The sequence below is a fragment of the Pelophylax lessonae genome, assembly GCF_965119305.1.
Source record: "Pelophylax lessonae genome assembly, chromosome: 3".
Taxonomy (NCBI): Eukaryota; Metazoa; Chordata; class Amphibia; order Anura; family Ranidae; genus Pelophylax; species Pelophylax lessonae.
The window spans coordinates 574804859-574828378 of NC_138770.1; the positions used below are offsets into that span (position 1 = coordinate 574804859).

Here is a 23520-nt window from a genome sequence, read left to right on the forward strand (position 1 = left end):
GTCAAGTACTTTTAAGTCAAGCATTATGTATATTAGTGTCATATTAGTGTCAGAACAACAGCTATAAAATTGCCCTGGAATAGCAGTCAAACATCATTAAAGTATAACTAAAGGCATTTTTTTTGGAGTGGAGATGGATTAGAACACCTGTCAGGTTTTTATTGTGGTTTGTGCCCCCATTAAAGGAGATTCCCCCTCTCTATTTGCCCTGTTTACCATTATCATTGCAAGTGAAAGTAATAGAAAACCCCACATTTTGGGAAATTCTCCAATGGGAACACTAGTTCTGGTGACCTGGGGGTCCCCAAAGAATTCAAATAATTTGCAGAGATTTTCTCTTACTTCCTGTTTGGCTGTGGGACAGAAAGTTAAGGTAAATCTCCCCAATGGGACACAGATGGCAAAAACTAAAGTTTTGTCTGTAGTTCTACTTTAAAGCAAAACATCAACTTCAAAATATGCAGATTCAAAAAAATATTTGCTGCAGAGGGTCAACTAACACACACAAGTTGTGCCATGACACAGAGGTACTGTACAGTTAATCAGAAAGTTTCACTGAAGGGTTTGGCTTTCAAGCACACACTAAGCAGAGGTGAATTGTGAACTGAACACCTTCAGTTTTTTTTTTTTTAAGGAGAGACCAGTATAGCCCATAGAAATGGTTAAGCTGACCATACATCAAAGTGATATAAAGCAAAATAAAAGAAAAGGTTCCCCTGCAAGTCATTATGTACTACTATGCACTGCATGTTAGTACATTATGACAGACCTACCAACACACAGAGCCCTCCAGCGATGCACTGTCAGGGCTCTGCCAGGTCACCGGCGCTTCCATCTTCACCCGGTCTTCCTTCTGGGTTTCATGTTTATAGCCACTTTATTGGCCAGGCCGAGGTGATTTTACTTCCATCACCGCGGCACACAGAGCAGGCTAAAGGTGATCTGACCCGCGCATGTGTGGCTCACATCACATTACCCACTTTCAGGCAGGGGGGACATTTATGACAGGGTCTTTTCTGTTAAAAAAAAAGCCTGCAGAGTTTTAAATGTATGACTTCTCTACCACTTTGAGACATTTCCTTTCCTTCAACCTCGGGTTGAAGGAAAGAAAATTGGTAGATTCCCCCCATCAAAACAGTCAGTGTTGATGGGGAAATCCCTCCATCTGTGCTATTGTATTCTGACAGTGGGATGTTTTGCCATCGCCAGAATACAATGGATTACTGCTGGTGGCAGTAATATCATACAAAACACCCAAAGGCTGGTTGTAATATAGTGGAATGATAGATGGACTTCACTACAACCAGACTATCCATAGGTGGGTCGAAATTCAGCTGGTTTTCGCTGAACTGGCCGAATTCCGATCGATCTAGGGCCAGCTTTAGGTAGATTAAGACCAAGATTTATTTCCTGATACATTATGCCAGCTTCAGAGCAATGAGTAAGACACATTCATTAGGGGGTAAGAATTGCTACAGATGTTAAAGAAAAAAATGTTCAACTTTAAATACCCATTTACGCCAAACCTACTTTCTTTAAAAGGTTCACTGTGCTCTGAGGTCCTTTCTAAACCGTTTTCAATTAAGGTCAACTAGCTAGTGGAATGTGTTTGCATGAAAAGCTCCCTTATGTTTTAACACTGTTCCTTTCACAATCACATCAAGCTTTCCTCTTACCGCAGGGTACTGACTGGCATGTGGCGTAAGGTTTTTAAAGGCCCACTGAATGTTCTGATGTGAGGCAAGTTGACGGGTGAAGGCAGGAGACTGTTCACAGCACATCCGAAGAATGCCGTAATACGCTGGCAGCATGCCACGATTAAAAAGCACCACGTCTTGGTCATCATGATCCGCCAAGATATAGTTAAAGGCAATATTCTTGGTCACCACAGGATTCTGAACAATAAGGCGCACATTCTCCGCACAGTCAACACAGACATTGTACCAAAAGGAAAGCAGCGCTTGCTTGTTGTGGTTTGTGGCTATGGCTGGCTCAGACAGCTTTGGCTGGAAGAGGTTCCACAGGTCCATAAAATATGTGGAGAACATAAGTTTTTCAGTTTTGGAAATCAAACAATAAGTCATGAAGCTAAAATAGGGCACCAGCTTGGTGGTACCATGAACAGCAGCATCAACATAGAGTTTTGCTCTAGAAAGGAGGCCCAAGAGGACATTGTACACCTGGTGTAGTACTACTGTGGTTTCTGGGCTGAGGGGCAGGTCTCGTGTGGGAATGTGAAGAGAACGCGTAGATCTAAACATCTGACGAAAGGAGTTGCTTGGAATTAGTGACACCAACAGGTAGGCTGCAGCTGTAAAATAACAAAAAGTGTTAGTTATCTTCAAAAGGTTTCAAAGTTCAAATATGAAAGTCCAGGGAAAGACCTTGACTGCTCATAAATACACCCCTGACAGCATGTTAGGGCATAGGAAAGACAGGGAATAATGAGAACTTCTACCATTATAATATGTTTGAGCATAAAATTCATGTTACGTGACATTTTAAAAATTAAAAAAGAAAAATGTTTTTTTATTAGGATACTTAAACAGTTATTCAGCATAAAGCATGCTAAGTGATTACCTTAAGGCTCCGTTCACATGTAGGCGTTTTGGGGCGTTTTTGGGGCGTTTTTCTGCTCTAGGATCAGCTCTCAAAACGCCCAACAAGACAAATCCTATTCATTTCAATGGCCCCTGTTCACATCTGAGCGTTTTGACGCTGTATACAAAACGCCCAACGCTCAAAAAAGTACATGAGCTTTTTTTTGGGCAGATTACAGGCGTTTTCCATTGATCTCTATTCAATCTAAAAACGCCTGCACAAAAATCGCGGTAAAAATCGCGGTAAAATCGCGGTAAAAAACGCCGCAAAAATCGCGGTAAAATCGCGGTAAAAAACGCGCGAAAAACGCTACGCTCAGGTGTGAATGTAGCCTAAAACCCAAGAGAACCTTCAGTTGAAATCAATTAAATATACTTCAGATCCATAAAACAAAAAGACTGCAAAGTCTTACACCAACTTTTCATTAGAAAGCTGTCACAAACTGAGCAGAAAGTCCTTCCTCTGCTGTAGAGAAGGACCCTTGATCTGTGTGTGGAAGGAGCGGCTCTGCAGTGGTCCAACACACCCTCTGCTGAGTCAGGATCAGAGCTCTCCAATCAGCAGGGTGCATGAGCTTTTCTGATTGTAGCATTAAACGTCTGAATCAACAGGGGCATGATGAATGTCTGCAGAGACCATTCTTCCACAAGTGTCCTTCGCTACAGTATGCTGGTCATTGTCAGGTTTTTCAACGCTGTGGCTGCTTTCTAAATAAGGATTTTAAGATTGGAAGGTCCAGGGCATGTTTTGCGATTTTATTTAGCACTGTGCTACTTTAACTGGCAATATCTCGGTCATGCAACAGTGTACACAAATTAAATTTATATATTTTTTACACAAATGGAGCCTTCTTTTGGTGGTATTAGGATCAACACTGGGTTTTTTATTATATAAACAAAAAGAGCAAGAATTTGGGGAAAAAACCCAATATTTTCTAATTTCTGTATAAAACATCCCAAAATAATTTTTTGAAAAAAAAATTTCTTCATAAAGTGAGGCCAAACTGTATTTTGCCAAATGTCTTTGGTAAACAAAAAATTAAAAAAATCTCAATAAGTGTATATTATTTGGCTTGGGCGAAAGTTATATCCACAAACTATATATATATATAAACACACACACAGTATCTCACAAAAGTGAGTACACCCCACACATTTGTGTAAATATTGTATTATATATTTTCATGTGACAACACTGAAGAAATTACACTTTGCTACAATGTAAAGTAGTGAGTGTACAGCTTGTATAACAGTGTATATTTGCTGTCCCCTCAAAATAACTTAACACACAGCCATTAATGTCTAAATCGCTAGCAACAAACGTGAGTACACCCCTAAGTGAACATGTCCAAATTGGGCTCAATACGCCATTTTTCCTCCCCGTTGTCTTGTGACTCGTTAGTGTTACAAGATCTCAGGTGTGAATGGAGTGCGTGTGTGTTAAATTTGGTGTTCTCGCTCTCTCATACTGGTCACTGGAAGTTCACCATGGCACCTCATGCCAAAGAACTCTCAGAGGATCTGAAAAAAAGAATTGTTGTTCTACATAAAGTTGGCCTAGCTTATAAGAAGATTGCCAAGACCCTAAAACTGAGCTGCAGCACAGTTGCCAAGACCATACAGCGGTTTAACAGGACAGGTTCCACTCAGAACAAGCACCGCCATGGTCGACCAAAGAAGTTGAGTGCTCAGGATCATATCCAGAGGTAGTCTTTGGAAAATAGACATATGAGTGCTGCAGAGGTTGAAGGGGTGGAAGGTCAGCCTGTCAGTGCTCAGACCATACGCCGCACACTGCATCAAATTGGTCTGCATGACTGTCGTCCCAGAAGGAAGCCTCTTCTAAAGATGATGCACAGGAAAGCCCGCAAATAGTTTGCTAAAGACAAGCAGACTAAGGACATGGATTACTGGAACCATGTTCTGTGGTCTGATGAGACCAAAGATAAACTTATTTGGTTCAGATGGTGTCAAGCGTGTGTGGCAACCAGGTGAGGAGTACAAAGACAAGTGTGTGTTGCCTACAGTCAAGCATGGTGGTGGGAGTGTCATGGCCTGGGGCTGCATGAATGCTGCCGACACTGGGAAGCATGCCTCCAGACCTAAACCCTATTGAGCATCTGTGGGGTATCCTCAAATGGAAGGTGGAGAAGCGCAAGGTCTCTAACATCCACCAGCTCCGTGATGTCGTCATGGAGGAGTGGCAGAGGACTCCAGTGGCAACCTGTGAAGCTCTGGTGAATTCCATGCCCAAGAGGGTTAAGGCAATGCTGGAAAATAATGGTGGCCACACAAAATATTATCACTTTGGGCCCAATTTTGACATTTCCACTTAGGGGTGTACTCCCTTTTGTTGCCAGTGGTTTAGACATTAATGGCTGTGTGTCGAGTTATTTTGAGGGGACAGCAAATTTACACTGTTATACAAGCTGTACACTCACTACTTTGCAATGTAGCAAAGTGTCATTTCTTCAGTGTTGTTGCATGAAAAGATATAATAAAATATTTACAAAAATGTGAGGAGTGTACTCACTTTTGTGTGTGTGTGTGTATATATATATATATATATATATATATACATACATACATACACGCTACCCGTTCTCTCTTCTACCTATTCTTGCTTTTCTTTCTCTTTTCTGCATTATGTGCTTGTAGGGTTTTGAATATGCAATTTTAGCAACGGATGACAGGGAGTCCCATTTCTATTAAGGGGGGCACCTTCTCCACCAAAGAGTGGGGGGCCAGTCCCAGGCTCCATGATTCCACATTAGCTAGTAAATGTTTATTCAGCTATAAGGAGGTGGAAGTACACATGCAATTTTTTTGCAAGATATCAATGTTGGTTTAATAACGTTTGTGCACAAACATATGTGATCGCAATTAACCACTTAAGCCCCGGAAGATTTTACCCCCTTCCTGACCAGGGTTTTTTTTGCGATTTTTTACTGCGTGACTTTAACGGACAATTGCGCGGTCGTGCGACGCTGTACCTAAACAAATTTCACGTCCTTTTTTTCCCACAAACAGAGCTTTCTTTTGGTGGTATTTAATCACCTGTGCGATTTTTGATCATGCGCTATAAACAAAAAAAGAGCGTAAATTTTGCAAAAATAACAATATTTTTAACTTTTTTTTATATGAAATTCCCCCCCCCCCCCCCGAAAAATGTAAAAATCTAAATTTTTTAACATTTTCGGCCAATTTGTTTTATGCTACATATGTTTGGTAAAAAAAAAAAAAAAAAAAAAAAAAAAAAATCGCAAAAAGCGTATTTTGATTGGTTTGCGCAAAAGTTATCGCGTTTACTAACAAAGGGAAAGATTGTCATTTTTGGTGTTTTTTTTTTTTTTTAACGAGTAATGGCGGCGATCTGCGATTTTTTTTTTGCGGTACTGCGACATTGCGGCGGACAGATCGGACCCTTGACTGACATTTTTGACACTTTTGGGGGTACCAGTGACATTACTGCAGTAATCAGTGCTATACATATGCACTGTTACTGTAAAAATGACACTGGCAGGGAAGGGGTTAACTGTATTGGACAGGGAGGGGTTAAGTGTGTCCTAGGGGCGTGCTTCTAACTGTAGTGGGACATGGCTACTAGTGTAAAAACAGAGATCAACGGTTCTACATAGTAGAACCGTCTGATCTCCATTTTTACACAGGGGAGAATGACAGGTGACTTGTTTACATAAGCCACCCGCCTTTCTCCCGCTCTACCGACGATCGTAGTGTGACCGGCGGACATCGGGTCCGCCGGTCACACGCCGGGACTCCTCTGTGAATGTCCGCTATTGGCTCAAAACCCGGTGACAGGCTAGTGACGTAGATCTACGTCACTCTGCCTGGCCGGGGCTGACTGCCGCAGTAAATATACTATGCGCGGTCGGCAACCGGTTAAATGCCTTGGAGATGCCTGGGAGTGGCACCTCTGAGGGAAAATTCTATAGCTGGAGAGGGGCTTGGGACTATACGCCTTCCCCCTTTCCTCTTCTTTGATAATTAATGCAAACCCTTTCTTTGGTAAATATACAAGCACTTGAGATTGTATTAACTTTGTGTTATTCAATTTCTACATTGTTATATTTTCTACTTTTTGTGAAAACTTTCAAAAAAAATATTGAAACTGATAATACTGTACACTGACACTGTAATAATGACACTGGCCGGAAAGAGGTTACTATCTAGGGGCAATCAAGGGGTTAACTGTGTAATGTGTGCTGCTTTTACTTTTTGATCTCGCCGTTTTCTCCTTGCTTGTCAGGGACAACAGTCAGATTGCTGTTTCTATGCTCAGAGTTCTGTGTGTTTGTAAACGCAGAACTCTATGTGTGATTGGACATAGCTGATTTAGTCCCGGTTCACACTTGTGCGATGCGGGAAGGCTGCAAATTTGCAGCCTGTTCCCGCATCGCAAACGCACATCTGGCAATTCACACTACCATATGCAATACGCAGGGGGTGATTAAATGTTAACGACACCCCCAGTTTGATCGCATATCGCAGTGCGATCTGACAGTTCGCACAGGATTGGATCGCACAAGTGTGAACCACTCTGCGATCTGATCTTGATGAGGCTGGAAAAAAGGGTCCTGTGCTTCTTTTGTGCGGGTGCAGTACGAATTTCAGCCATACAAAGTGTATGGCTGAATTCGCATCCGCACATCTGATCGCATGTAATGAAGGAGCAGTGCGCTCCGAATTACATGCGATCGCCGAACTCGCAAGAGTGTGAACCGGCCCTCTAAGTGATTGTACAAGGCAGATTTTTTTTTTATTATCTTAATGCATTCTATGCTTTAAGATTAAAAGCCTTCTGTGTGCAGCAGTCCCCCTCAGCCCTTCTAATATTTACCTGAGCCCCATCTAGATCCTGCAACAATGCAGGAGTGTCTTGTCTACCCGGGACTCACCCCCCTCATTGGCTGAGACAGAAGCGCGACGCCATTGGCTCTCGCTGCTGTCAATCAACGTCAGTAAGTCAATGAGGAAAGAAAGGGGGTGGAGTGGGGCCGCGGCTAAGTGTGTGAATGAACACAGGGAGCTGTGGCTCAGGTGCTCCCATAGCAAGCTGCTTGCTATGGGCTCCCATAGCAAGCTGCTTGCTATGGTGGCACTTAACAGGGGGGAGGAGCCAGGAGCACCGTAGCGGGACCCGAAAAACAGAGGATCCGGGCCACTCTGTACAAAACCACTTCATAGAGCAGGTAAGTATAACATGTTTGTTATTTTTAACAAAAAAATAAAAAAGGAGACTTTAGTATCAATTATGTAGGGGGTTGTATTGCGCTTCAGGGTGTTTTTAAACCAAAACTTCTTACTCCTACGTTCACTTTTCTTCTAGTCACATATAGTATATAAACATTATATTAGTGTAACACTATTTTTTCTTATACATATCTTCATAATAAAACAATCAATAATATATATATATTTAAAGTGCTGGTGTGCTTCTATATCAATCTATATTACAGGTGAAGAGGGGTATTGTGTTTAAATGGTTATAAAGTGCTCTTGTGCATCACCTAAAATTCAATCAATCCATGCTGGTATACAATAAAAGGATATGGGGTGCCTTTCTTCCAATTAAACATATAACGTGATTATTTTCTAAAATGACCAGATGCACCAATAAATATAAATTAAATACAAAGTGCTTCTGTTTGAGTCTTAAGCAAAACAATTCTTTCCTTTTGGTGCCAAATACAAATAATATAAAAGTGTCCATAAACCAAAAATAAATTCAAGGTGATCCATAGTGATTTATATCCTCCTCCACCTTTTCTTTCCGTGTCTTGGGTTTCTTCAGTGAATACACTTCTAAGTGTCCTAAATGCTCACCTTAGTGAGATAAGTAATACGCCTGTATCACTTGACCCTCAGTGTCTGTGGTTCCTCTCATCCCAGCACCGTTCGTGTCCTTTTTGGGTGGTCTCCGTCTCTCCTGATTAATGATGGGTCCCTTCTCCTGGATGCCTGTATCTCTCTTATGGGGGCTTGCCTATGGTCCTTCCACTCTTGACTCTTTAATTCCTTTATTTACTCCTTAGGGCAATTAACAGCTGCCATCACAAAAGCTGGCCATGCAACATCCCAAAAGGGCAACTGGTGAGACCAAAGAGGAACTCCTTGCTGCAAAGCTTCTATCTTGCTTCTTTTCACTTGTGTGGTGTGGCTGTGATCTCCTATCAGACTTTAGTATCACTTTAAGCCAAAATCATAGGCTGAAATCTACTGCCAAACTCATGCTGTGTCCAATCACAGCACGAGTCAGCAGAGGGCTCGCAAACGCGTGCTGCCATACCAGGAAGAAAGGGCCGATGTTCAGGTATGTGATTGTGCCTGTACCTGCCAACCGCCCGTAGTATATTTACTGTAAGTGGTCGACAGATGGTTAGGACACACCTGGTTTGGATGCACCAGGAATGTATTTAGCAGATTTAAAATGAAAGTTCAATTGGGATTCAAAAAAGGTTACAATAAAGACACTGGATAATTGGTGCACTTACATGTTCTCACTCTGGGGTAATTGTGTGCCAACAGGAAACGCTCCACCCAGTTTTCCATATTCTGCAGTACCCAGCTGTGTGCTAGCTTGTTTCTAGGAGTTTGCACTGCCAGCCAGTCTAAACACTGAGATGGATTGTACTCAATTACCTGAAATAATGGTAAAGCAAAAAGTAAGAGGGCAGCTGTTTCAACTATATAGCCCAAGAATGGAAATTATTCATAAACTAATTTACCTCCCATATTCTTTGCAAAATGTAGGAGGCAAAAGGAGGCATTCCTGGGGGCCCACCAGAAAATTCCATGATCATGGTCAGCAGTTTGAAGAAAGGATTAGCAGCCTGCAAAAGCCAAAATCACATTAGTCATAATCTGCTTATTAACATGCTTCTTTTTACATTGGTCTTTGCTTCCTGCATAATCAAAAGTGATTACAGTACTGCCAAGAAACCGTCAGTTTCAAAATTACTATAACTGTTAGAAAATTACTATAACTGTTAGAAAAGTGAATATGCAACATTGAATCTGACATTCTGCAAAGTAAATGGTCCACAGTATATATTTCAGAATGTAATGAAGATGGTGATTTTCCTGGGAATTAGATACCATAGGCTCAATTCATAAACTTATATGAATTATTATGGTTTCCAATGGCATAATTCACACCAGTGTGGTCAGTTCTAGAAAAAAAAAAAAAAAAAAACGAACATGTTGCATTTTTTTGGAATGCACTTGAAAGCTTAAAAACACAGCGGGCCCCAGTACAGCAGAAATAAAAAAAATAAAATAAAATAAAAAAAAGAATCTAGAATGCAAGCGGAGACGTATCAAAAACTCACCGGAATGGGTCAAAAACACACATTGAGAAACGCTTTCGGAACAAACAGATCTGGAGGGTGTTTTTGTGGTGTGTATCAGCCCTTAATGTTAGCTAGCTGTATTTAGTATCAGACACCAGAGGGCAACACAGGAGCACTTATACAAAATACTGTTACCAATTCTTAAACACACCAGGCAAAGGGCGCTTACATAAAAAAATTAAACTATTTTCACTTCAATAAAATTTCAGAATTTCAGTCACATGAGAAAAATCTCATTATCCCCATGTTAAAGCTTTGTGATATCTCCAATTTTTAAAAAATCATAAGAATCTCTGCTTTAAAACTGCTATACAACCTGTATCCACTACAGAAGGATTATCATTTAGGTCAGTTGGAGACTAAATGCAGTACTGGTGCCATGCACATTAAACTCAACCGTAAGGCCTCCTTCACATGGGCAATTATCTGCATACACCAGATTCCAGCAGCAAGAATCAGTGGATTCCTGTAGCAGAGATGAATGGTGTATATGAACAGCGACAACAACTCAGCCTGTACAAAGCAACGACAGGCTGAAAGGAGCTGTCACTGTTCACATGTATCCGCACTACCGGTGGTTACTTGTGTTTAAGGACAGAGTGCAGAACCTGGACACTCCTATCTGCATCCAGCAGCGATCATCCATCCCTATCCACAGGTAACAGCTGAATGTGCGTTTACCTGCAGACAGCTGCTGTCAGCTTGCCATTATTTAACATGGCCAGCGCAGCCACAGCTAAATGGAACTCGGGTGATTTGAGCTGCAAGAATTCATACTGGCCCTAATGTAGCTTTAGACATTATGAACCAAAAAAGGGCAATAAACCACCAAAATATACCATAGCTCAATGTATAATGTCTCAATAAATACAGTATCTCACAAACATGAGTACACAACTCACATTTTTGTAAATATTTTATCATATCTTTTTTATGTGACAATACTAAAGAAATTACATTTTGCTACAATACAAAGTAGTGAGTGTACAGCTTGTATAACAGTATAAATTTTCTGTCCCCTCAAAATAACTCAACACACAGCAATTAATGTCTAAACTGCTGGCAACAAAAGTGAGTACATCTCAGAGTCAAAAATTGGGCCAATTTAGCCATTTTCCCTCCATGATGTCAAGTGACTCGTTAGTGTTACAAGGTCTCAAGTGTGAATGGGGAGCAGATGTGTTAAATTTGGTGTTATCGCTCTCACTCTCTCTTACTGGTCACTGAAAGTTCAACATGGCATCTCATGGCAAAGAAATCTCTGAGGATCTGAAAAAAAGAATTGTTGCTCTACATAAAGATGACCTAGCCCTAGGCTATAAGAAGATTGGCAAGATATAGAATTTAAACCCGCGCTAGGAGTAAAAAAACATTTTTTTTGCAATAAAGAATTATTATTTTTGCAGCTGCTGCTCACTAAGTAAAAACTTAGGAAAAATGATGTACTGAAAAAAACAGCGCTTGCAAAAAATGAAGTGAAAATTATAAAAAAATTAATTAAATATGTGTGGGTCACCAAGGTGGTTGTGATCATAAAAGTGCAATAGTACTAAATTCAAAATTAATAAACGCAATGAATAATCACGGATACAAAGTGCAATTGTATCATAAAAGTGCAATGGTGCTAAATCCAAAATAATAAGTACAATGACTGACCACAATTGCAAAGTGCAATGGTGCTGATACAATACACATCAAGTGCAATAAATACAAAGTGCAATTGTGGCAAGTGCAACAATGCTAAGTGCAATAAAAATCGCAAATGTAAAGTGAACTCTGGTGGGACAGTCCAATGTAACTGCTCAAATATAGTCCAATGCTGAGTGCAACGTGCTCAAAGGTGCTACTGTCCAAAAGTGCAATAAATGCTCCAGACGGTGCAAAGGTGCCACGAATCCCCTTAGGGAATCCACTCACGAGAGCCGATGGACCTTCTTAGAAGGTCAAATGAGCCTTATAATGAATCAAAGGCACTGGACTCCTCCAAGGAAAGCAATTCCAGTAGAACCCCTTCTGTGTCACTCAAAAGAAAGGATGGACCAACACAGTGAAGCCCGAATATGTAAGTTTATTAATAGATAAATAAAATACTCACAAAGCATAAAATAAAGGTCCGCATATAAGGAATAGGTGATTTCGCAATCCTTCCGGGAACGCAGCTGGCGTGCGTTCCACAGACTCCATGAAGTACGTTGACACGTTTCGCCCACCTACAAGTGCGTTTTCAAAGACGAAGATGATTGCCAAGACCCTGAAACGGAGCTGCAGCACGGTGGCCAAGACCATACAGCAGTTTAACAGGACAGGTTCCACTCAGAACAGGCCTCGTCATGGTCGACCAAATATGTTGAGTGCACGTGCTTCAGCATTATATTCAGAGGTTGTCTTTGAGAAATAGGAGTGCTGCCAGCATTTCTGCAGAGGTTTAAGGGGTGGGGGGGGGGGGGTCAGACTAAGTGCTTAGACCATGCGCCGCGCACTGCACCAAATTGGTCTGCATGGCTGTCATCCCAGAAGATCAACTTATTTGGTTGAGATGGTGTCGAGCGTGTGTGGCGGCAACCAGGTGATGAGTACAAAGACAAGTACTCCTACAGCCAAGCATGGTGGTGGGAGTGTCATGGTCTGGAGAAAATGCAACAAAGTACCCCGCTTACAATACGTCAAACAGACAGGGACAAGCCTCAAACCTTCTGGCACAAAGTAATTTGGAGTGATGAAACCAAAATTTAGCTTTTTGGCCACAACCATAAAACGCTACATTTGGAGAGAAGTCAACAAGGCTTATGATGGAAGGTACACCATTCCTACTGTGAAACACGGAGGTGGATCGCTGATGTTTTGAGGATGTGTGAGCTACAAAAGGCACAGGAAAATTCGTCAGAATTGATGGCAAGATGAATGCAGTAGGTTATCAAAAAGTACCGGAGGAAAATCAGCCCGGAAGCTGCGCATGGGATGTACTTGGACATTCCAACATGACAATTATCCTAAACACAAGGCCAAGTCGACCTGTCATTGGCTACAGCAGAACAAAGTGAAGGTTCTGGAGTGGCCATCTCAGTCTCCTGACCTCAATATCATTGAACTACACTGGGGATATCTCAAACGTGCAGTTCATGTAAGACAGCCCAAAAATTTACAGGCACTGGAGGCTTTTTGCCAGGAAGAATGGGCAGCTTTACCATGTGAGAAGATAAAGAGCCTCATCCACAAATGCCACAAAAGACTTCAAGCTGTCATTGATGTTAAAGGGGGCAATACACGGTATTAAGAACTGGGGTATGTAAAACTTTTGAGCGGGATCATTTGGGTAGTTTCTGTTGTCATTATGATTTAAAAAGAGTAAACACAGTTGATTGATAATAAATGGCTTCAGCCAAATACTAACCTTGAGTGAAAAAAGTTTTTTTGTTATTTATATTCTCTGAAAAATGGCCAAGAAATCAAATTCTGCCAGGGTATGTAAAAACTTATGAGCACAACTGTATGCACAGACAACCATGTGGCCCACCTTGCACACCTGAACCACTGACACCTGATGAGGGAAGGCCCAGGAGGCACTAAGCGCCCTTGTAGAATGCACCTTAAAAGGGAAAGGAGGAGCCTGACCCTTAATGGAATAGGCCTGCACCACAGTCTGTCTGATCCATCTGGAAATGGTTGCAGCAGACTCGCCCTGCCCCTTATGAGATCCATCCATAAGGACAAACAAAGAATTTGATATTCGATTCGACTCAGTTGCCGCCAGGTACACCCTATTTGCCCAAACCACATCGAGAATGCAAAGCAATTTCTTTAGGATGTCTCGGCTTAGGGCACAAGGAAGGCAACACAATGTCTTTATTCAAGTGGAAACCCAAGACAATCTTAGGAAAGAACGACTGACAGGGACGTAGCACCACTTTGGCACTATGAACCACCAGGTGAGGTGACCGACAGGACAACGCAGCCAGTTCCGACACCCTGCGTGCAGAAGTAATAGCCACCAAAAAAAGCTACCTTCAGTGACAGAGTAAGCTCACAAATATTTGAAAAAGGCGGTCTTGGAAGAACCGACAGTACCGAATTGAGGTCCTACGGAGGTACCAGAGACCTTACCGGAGGAGCCAAGTGGCGAACTCCCTGGACGAAAGTGTGAACCAAAGAATTTGCAGCCAATGGCCGGTGGGAAAAAATTGGCAAGGCAGAAATCTGGCCCTTGATGGTGCCCAGAGCCAAACGTTTATCTACACCTTGCTGTAGAAACTCCAGCAAACTGGACACTGAAAAGGAACGGGGAGAAACCCCCTGAGACTCGCACCTTAAAAACTCTATAATAAATCTTCCTGGAACTAGATTTTCTAGCTTTTAACAGTGTAGGGAATCACCAAATCTGACAACCCTCTATCCTTCAGTACCTGGCTTTCAATTGCCAGGCCGTTAAAGCCAGCGACCGTAAAGCAGAATGGAAGATTGGCCCTTGAGACAAAAGCTCTTCTCTGAGAGGGAGTCTCCGAGGAACACGGCTACCAGCCTCACAAGACCTGTGTACCAAGACCGGCCAAGGCCAGTCTGGAGCCACCAGAATGACTGGAATCCCTTCTGCCTTGATGCTGCACAGAAGCCTCGGCAAAAGCTGTAGATGAGGAAAAGCGTAAATCAGACTATACTGACCACAAGGGGCCACCAGAGTGTCAGTGGCGTCGGCCAAAGGATCTGGAGATCTTGCCACAAACCTCTGAACCTTCCGGTTGAGACGAGAGGCCAACAGGTCCACAACCGAGATCCCCCACCGGAGACACAGTTGTTGAAACACTTCTGGGTGAAGAAACCATTCACCCGGACTCAGGGCCTGCCGACTGAGGGAGTCCACCTGCCAATTTTCCACCCCTGGAATGTGCACAGCAGAAAGGGCTGGAACATATTGTTCTGCCCACCTAAGAATGCCGGCTACTTCTCTGGCTGCCAGGACACTTTTGGTGCCCCCTTGATGATTTCTGTACGCCACAGCCGTGGCATTGTCTGAATGAAATTCTTACCGGACACCCCTGCAGACGATCCATCCACAGGGACAGGCAAGACCTGATCGCCCAAATCTCCGAGATATTGATCGGCAGACTGGACTCCTCCCGAGGCCAAACCCCTTGAGCTGAATCCGTGCTTAAGAGCCCTCCCCACCGGGACAGGCTGGCATTTGTAGTAAGCACTGTCCAGTACAGGGGGGAGAAAGGACATCCCTTGTCGAAGCCCCGGGGAATGGAGCCACCAAAGCAAAGATCCCCTTGCACCCCGGCTCAACAGGATCAGATTGTCCAGAGATTGCGGATTCTTGTCCCATTTGGCATGAATTTCCTTTTGCAGAGGCCAGGTATGGAACTGAGCAAACGGAACCGCCTCGAAGGTGGAGACCATCAAACCCAGCACTTGCATGCAAGTCCTGAGAGACTACCGACGATTGGACAACAGGAGCCAAATCGCATGCTGCAACTTCAGCAGCTTCACCTGTGGAAGAAAAACCCTGGCTGAGGCTGAATCCAAAGTCAGGCCCAGGTTGTTGGACAGAATCAGATTTCTGAAAATTCAGCATCCAGCCAAACTCTTGCAGAGTTCACACAGTGATGTCCAGATCGTCTTTTAAGACAGATGGAGACTAACACTAAGGCTAACACCGGCGTCAACACTTTTCTGAACAGCCGAGGAGCTGAGTCAAGACCAAAGGGTAACGCCCCGAATTGATAACGCTCCTCTCCCAAGGCAAAACTAAGAAAATGCTGATGCCCTACATATATTCGGATATGAAGGCAAGCGTCCTTGATATTGAGAGAGAGGCCAGAAAATCCCCTTAATGAAGGGATGCCACCACCGTGCGAATGGACTCCATCCGAAATTTCTGAACCTGCACAAAGTGATTCAGAGCCTTGAGATCCAAGATCAGACGGACCTTGTCTCCCTTCCTGGGAACAGTAAATAGATTTGAATAAAATCCCTGAAAACTTTAGAACTCTGGAACTGGAACAATTACTCCCTGTGATAGCAGATCCTGCACCGCCCTGTAAAGGCCCTGCAGCTGATCCAGGGACAGGTGCAAGTTGGAAGGAAAGAACCTTGCCTGAGGCAAGGACCGAAACTCAATCTTGTAACCGGACTGAATCAACTTGTGGATCCATTTTTCATGAATGAGAGAGGTCCAAGGATGCATCACAGATGTACTGTTGTCCCTGTAACAACTGATATGCCAGCTCCGCCGGCTCAGGATGTTGACTCCCTTCCAGATCTTGGCGTAAGCGTTTCGCCCATTCCATTAGGGTCTGGGAGACCAAGGTTATAGCAAACACCAGCCTCAAAATTGAAAATGCCACAGTGAAAAGGTATCGGACTAGAGCCTCAGCTCTCTTGTCCACAGTGTGCTTAAAGGTTGGGGAATCCTCCATCAGAAGAAGCATGGCCTTCTTTAAAACAGGAAATCGGGGAGTCCACCACCGGTGGAACCGCCAGCCTCTTCAAAAGAGACTCCTCTAACCGATATCTCCTGGAGGAAAAAATAAGAGATCCCCACTGACTAGCGACAATCTCGTCTAAATAGGCAGGAAAAGGAAACACCTTAGTCAGCTTGGTTGGTCTACCGGTGCCAAATTGCACCAACGCAGCATCAGCTGTGTCCTCCAATTTAAAAATTTCCCTTACTGATACAATCAGTGCCTCCACAAGCGCGCCTTTTTCATGGGCGACAGTAGTGGAACAGGAACCATCCTCACTGTCAGAGCACTAAGAGTGCGTGGACGCATACCCAGCGGGTTGACTCACGTCCGTGGCAGGCAAATCCACCTCAGACCCTGAGGAGGCAGAGGATACAGGTGAAGGTGGGGGGCGCTTCTTGCTTTTAAAAGGCCATATGAACCTTTGACACAAGTGACCGTAGGACCGCCATCATGGCCGCCAGGGTAGACTGAGACCCAGAGGGTCCCCCAGCTTCTAAAGAGTGGGTCAGGTGGTGATACTTGCTTATGCAAAAAAATTGTCACAAAAAACCCCCTCACACCACTACCGCTGTGGTACTGAAAGTCCCAGTGCACCAGCGGCGCTGCTATGACAGAAGAGGGAGTTGCATACCCACATGGACTCATCGTCACCTATTCAGAACAGAATACAAAGCGCCAAGCTGCTTGCCATGCTGCAATCAGAAAGGAGCAGGAAGCGCGGTCACTGCCACTAGAGGCCCACTGCCGCATCATCACTCAACAGGCTACAAGAAAATGGCCGCCGCACTGGCTTCAATGAAAAACTAAAAAAACATGGCCGCCGGACTAGACAAACATGGCCGCTGAGGCTGCAAAACAGCTATCCACAAAAAAATGGCGGCGCAGCACCCAGGATCCTAGACTGGCCCAGCAGGTACCTGTATTCCACCAGGGGGGCCTCTACAGGATCATCTGAATGTGAGTCGCCAGCGGGGCGCGCTCCCACCCCCCCTACAGCCCATCACCTTATGAGGGTGACCCCTAGTGAGCGGTGGGGGGGGGGACCATAAGGGAGAAGGGCACAAAAGGGGCCTACCAACCAGAGGGAAGGGCCCGCGTTCACCCCAATATTTCCCCATAGGGGGTGGACACTACTCACCACACCTGTGAACCGAGCGGGCACCAGCCCTGGCAGTCCACCACACCATCATGGAATGGGGGTGCTACGGGCCAGAGGTACACTGTGACTCTGGCCGTGACCAATGTCGTGACCAGGGCTAGGCGAGGTGTTCACTCGCCGGCCAACCCACATACAATGGGGCTATGTCGTGGCCAACCTAGCACTGAGCTAACAGTTAGGTTGCGCTCGCTGGCCAGTCTGGGAAGACCGTAAATATCTAGGCTATCCAGTGTTTTGCCCAGTCCAGCAGTTGACTGTAGTTTTCACAGGAACCGACTTGATTGTGGTTCTCACAGGAACAGAAAGTATTAAAGAAAAAAATCCCCTGTAGAAAAGAAAAAATGCTAGAACCAGAGATCCCAGCAGGGAACCAGGTCCTTACTCCTGACTAGGCAGAAGAAACCGAAGTCCTATAGCAGGAAGTGGGAAGTATAACCCCTACGACTGCCCTAGGGGCGTAGTCCAGTTATGTTTCTGCCTAATCCTACTCCTTTGGAGAGCAGCATAACCCAAGGGTCAAAGAAGATATGGAGCTGTGTCCGTCAATGAATAAAAGAGAAACAATGGTGGCCACACAAAATATTGACACGTTGGGCCCAATTTGGACATGTTCACTTAGGGGTGTTCTCACTTTTGTTGCCAGCAGTTAAGACATTAATGTTTATTCAGTTAGTTTGAGGGGACAGCACATTTACACTGTTATTACAAGCTGTGCACTCACTACTTAACATTGTAGCAAAGTGTCATTTCTTCAGTGTTGTCCTATGAAAAGATATAATAAAATATTTACAAAAATGTTAGGGGTGTTCTCACTTTTGTGAGATACTGTATATATTGGTGAACAAATCAGTGAACAGAAATGCATTCATATAAAAGAATGCCTCACAATTGCAAATACATTAACATATATGAAAAAACTCCACAATAGAAAAGTCCATCTAGAGGTGAAGAATTGCTTGATTGGAAATCACAAGTGATCACTTCTGTGCTCCAACACCAATCACATTCTCTTACCATAGATATCTGACCTCTAACAGAGAGATCATGAACACATGAGGACTATCCAGGGCAACTGTCAAATGAACCCCCTGAGGAAGGCATCACGACTCCTCAAAACCTCATATATGGACCATGGAGAGAGGAAAAATTTTATTTTTGACTTACCATAAAACACATTTCTCAGATGTCCATTGACGGACACAGCTCCTGATGTTCTTAACCATTGAGTTATACTGCCCCCTTACAGGAGTAGGACACTAGGCTGAAAAAAAGTCTGACTACGCCTATGGGCAGTCCCAGGGGGTATAATCCCCCTCTCTCTGCTATAGGTACTCAGTTTTTTTACAAGCAGTGTCAGAAGAATTACAACTCCACAGAGGGGTGGGTGCTGTGTCTGTCAATGAACATCAGAGAAAATGGGATTTTTTACTTACTGTAAAATTCATTTCCCTGAGTCCACCGATGGACGTAGCTGCTGCTTTAAATCATAGACGGATGGGTAATAAGCCCCTCCCACTAGGAGTGAACAGGTAGAGCCAAAGGCTTTGACATGCCCAGGGGGGCGAGTTCTCTGGGTTATTACCCCTGGCCTCATTGTTGCATCTTCAGTTTAGTTGCAAGCAGTGAATAATAACCAAAACCCAACTTCAGAGAAAAGAGGGGTGGGAGCTACGTTCGTCGGTGAACTCAGAGAAATGGATTTAACGGTAAGTAAAAAATCCCATTTTCTCTTTCGTCCACCGACGGACGTAGCTGCTGCTTTAAATCATATATGGATGGGACGTACAAAGGCAGTAACCACTGAGGGGTGGGGTAAGAACAAACTTGCTAACATAGCTAACTATGTAACAAAGCCCAACAAGCAACAACTGGGGCTCAATTGTAGAAAAGCCATAAAGGAGAAGGAAAAGTAGACTGCCCCTTAAATGGCGGCCTGCAAAACCTTGCGGCCAAAGGACGCATCCGAGGATGCTAACACATCCAACTCTTTAAAACTTGGTGAACGTATGTACAGATGACCAAGTGGCCGCCTTGCAAACCTGCATCACTGACGCCTGATGGCGGAAAGCCAAAGAGGCACTCAACGCCCGCGTAGAGTGAGCCATGACAGGGAAAGGAGGAACCTTGCCCTTAAGAGAATACGCCTGCACCACTGTGTCTGATCCATCGAGAGATGGACGCCGCAGACGCAGCATGTCCCCTACGAGGTCACCGTATTTACAGAGTCCGACTTACGAAAGGACTCCGTAGTCTTCAGATACACCCGTATCGCCCGAACCACATCTAAACAATGCAAAGTAATTTCCTTAGGATGTGAAGGTTTCGGACAGAGTGACGGAAGCACTAGGTCTTCGTTCAGATGGAAGACTGAAACCAGCTTAGGAAAAAAACGACGGATTAGGCCGTAACACTACCTTATCCCTGTGTATTACCAGATAAGGAGAGCCAGTTCAGAAACCCTGCGCGCAGAGGTGATAGCCACCAAAAAGGCAACTTTCTGCAACAAGGTGAGCAAGGAAATGGGTCTTACGTTCTCGAAAGGAGATTTCTGAAGAACCGATAGAACCAAATTAAGGTCCCAAGGAGGTAACGGAGATCTCCTGGGGGGAGCCAAATGGCAAACTCCCTGAAGAAACGTACGAATCAAAGAGTGTGTAGCCAAAGGGCGTGGGAAGTACACAGCCAAGGCCGAGATCTGACACTTAAGAGTGCCCAACGCCAAACGTTGGTCGACCCCTTTCTGTAGAAAGGTCAGGATCCTGCTGATAGCAAAAAATCTAGGATGCAGCTTCAGCGATTTGCACCAAGCAATGTACACTTTCCACGTACAATGATAAATCTTCCAAAAAGTGGACTTCCTAGCCTTGAGTAAGGTAGGGATCACAGAATCGGACAGACCCTTGTCCTTTAACACCTTGCTCTAAACAGTCAAGGTAATAAATCCAGTGACTGTAAAGCAGGATGGAAGATCGGACCCTGAGATAGAAGATCTTCCCGCAGAGGAAGTGTCCACGGACCTGCGACCTTCAGCTGAATCACGTCGGCGTACCAGGATCTCTGGGGCAATCTGGAGTCACCAGAATTACCGCAATCCCCTTCAACTCGACCCTGCATAGCAGGCAAGATAAAAGTTTCAACTGAGAAAAGGCATAAATTAGCCACCAGGGCGTCTACTGCATCGGCCAGAGGATCTCTGGACCGAGCCACAAACTTTGAAACTTTACCGTTTTGTATGGAGGTGAACAGGTCCACATCCAGGGTCCCCCACCAGAGACACCGCTGGTGGAACACTTGACGACTCAGGTAGTACGCCTGCCAATTGTCTACGCCAGGAATGTACACGGCGAATAGGGCTGGGACGTAGTCCTCGGCCCAGCGCAGGATCTTGGCTACCTCCAGAGCCGCCAGGGCACTCCTGGTGCCCCCTTGAAGATTGACTTATGCCACGGCCGTGACATTGTTGGACTGGACTCGGACAGAACATCCCTTGAGATTGTCCATCCAGTGGAACAGGCTCAACTTGATTGCTATCAGTTCCAGAATGTTGATCGGGAGCTTGGACTCTTTCAAAGTCCAGGTCCCTTAAACATTCAGGGTGCCCAGCACTCCCCCCCCCAACTGGTCAGACAGGCATCTGTCGTCACCACCGTCCAGAATACTGGAAGGAAGGATTTCCCGTGGAGAAGATTCGGAGAGCTGAGCCACCAATTCAGGGAGTCCTTGGATCTCCGACTCAAACGGATCAGACTGTCCAGGGATAGAGGATCCTTGTCCCATTTGACAAGGATCTGCTGTTGCAAAAGTCTCGTGTGGGCCTGAGCATATAGTACGGTCTCGAAGGAGGACACCATCAGGCCCAGCACCTGCATAGATGACCTGAGAGACACCAGGTCGCAGCCAGCAGCGGCAGAATTGCTTCCCTTAACTTCTGTAACTTCACAGGAGGTAGAAATACCTTTGTCGGAGCTGAATCTAGGATCATCCCTAGATACTCCAGTCTGGTTGTTGGAACCAGGGCAGATTTCTGAAGGTTGAGATTCCAACCGAACTGCTTCAGAGTGTGAATGGTCACCTCCAAATCCTGTTCCAAGGTCACAGACAAGTCCGCTCTGAGAAGATTGTCCAGGTACCCCAGAATCACTATACCTCTCTGTCGTAGCAGAGCCAGGATAGGGGCCAACACCTTGGCGAAGACCCTGGGAGCAGAGGCGAGACCAAACGGTAACGCCACATATTAAAAATGGTCCTTGCCCACCGCGAAGCGGAGGAATCGTTGATGACCCTGGCAAATAGGGACATGGAGATAGGCATCCTTGATATCGATCGAGGCCAGCAGGTCCCCCTGATGCAAGAACGCCCCCACTGACCGCAGGGACGCCATGCAAAAGTTCTGGACGTGCACAAAGCGGTTCAGAGTTTTGAGGTCCAAGATTGGACACAATTTACCCTCTTTCCGTGGAACGGTAAACAGGTTCGAATAGAACCCTCAAAAGCATTCCTGATGAGGAACTGGTACAATCACGCCATGACAGCATATCCCGAATCGCTTCCTGCAGCACAGCAAGGCGGTCTGGGGACAGCTGACGATTGGAGGGAAAAAAATCTGTCTGGCGGATGGGAACGAAAACCTATCTTGTACCCGGACTAAATTACCTCGTGGATCCACCTGTCATGCAACAGTGAGGTCCAAGGATCCAGGAAGAAACGGAGACTCCCCCCCCCCCCACCCCTGAAGTGGGTGGGGGCACCCCTTCAGGCAGAAGGGGTCTGCTTGTAGGTGCTGGGGGCAGAGGATTTCGGCTTACCAGCCCACCGTTTCTCGGATCCTTTTCTGCCCAAAGTCTGTTTGGTTTTCTGTGACACGGTCGCACGAAACATATGCTACTGGGCTGTAAAGGAAGGAAGGATCTCGCTTACGCGAGGTAGGAGTGTGCTCTTTCCCCCAGTGACCATCTTGATCAAGTCATCCAAGGAGGAACCAAAAAGGCGATTACCCTGAAAGGGAAGATCTGCCAAAAGCTTCTTAGAAGTCTGGTCGGCTGACCAGGACTTTAGCCAGATTGCACATCTGATGAGCACACTTACCACTGACGCTCTGGCCGCGAGCGGAAGAAAGTCCATGTTAGCATCGCATACAAATTGCAGAGTCTGCGATAATTGGTCAGCAAGTTCCAGGGCAGACGATGGTAACAGGGTTACCCCGTCAGTGCCTCCCTCAGAACCTTTACTCATTCAAACATAGTCTGCGAGACTAGAATGGTAGTCAGGGCAGGCCTGAGAATAGATCCCACTACCGTATACAGGTGTCGGGATAAGACCTCAATACGTCTGTCAACCGGATCAGGGAGAGATGAGGATTCTGTCACCGGTAAAACCGTGGCCTTGTGAATACCGCATATCTGGGGGTCCACCTGAGGAGGGACCGTCCGTTTGCGTAAGATCTCTTCCTCAAACGGGTAGCGTCTAGCCAAACGCTTGAGAATTGCAAGCGTGCGATTAGGTCGCTGCCATTGTTCCTCCACTAAGGCGGACAAGACTTTGGGAAAAGGTAAAACCTTGGCTGATTTCTTTGCCCTGAGGGATCCAAAGGATACCGAGGCACCTTGCGATTTAGAAAATCGCATCCGCGATTTTTAAGGTGTCCCTCACTGAGGATATCAAAGCCTCTACACCAGCGCCTTTTCCTGTGCCAAGGCGGGTGTGGAGGCATTCTCTTCTGCGTCAGAAAGGTCTGAATGCAGGGACGCATCCTCCAAAAGGGGGGTCTGCCTCGCCGGTGACCATATCGGCCTCAGAATCTGAGGTCTGTGATGAGACAGGCGAGGGCCGAGGGCGTCTCTTAGTAAATGCTGCCGCAATAACTTTGTCCATTTTTCTGGACATTTCTTGCATCACAGACAATAAATTCACATCAAGAGCATTAGAAGCGG

At 45.1% G+C, this 23520-nt stretch overlaps 1 protein-coding gene across 1 annotated transcript in view; it reads right to left on the reverse strand.

Annotated features, from left to right (window-relative positions):
- USP34 (ubiquitin specific peptidase 34) overlaps positions 1-23520 on the reverse strand; it is a 600284-nt gene that overhangs the window by 81041 nt on the left and 495723 nt on the right. Inside the window, exons 64-66 of the mRNA XM_082250967.1 lie at positions 9347-9451; positions 9113-9260; positions 1677-2311 (exon numbers count right to left, since the gene is read on the reverse strand). Coding sequence (XP_082107093.1) covers positions 1677-2311; positions 9113-9260; positions 9347-9451 — 888 coding nt within the window. The remainder of the gene's footprint in view (positions 1-1676; positions 2312-9112; positions 9261-9346; positions 9452-23520) is intronic.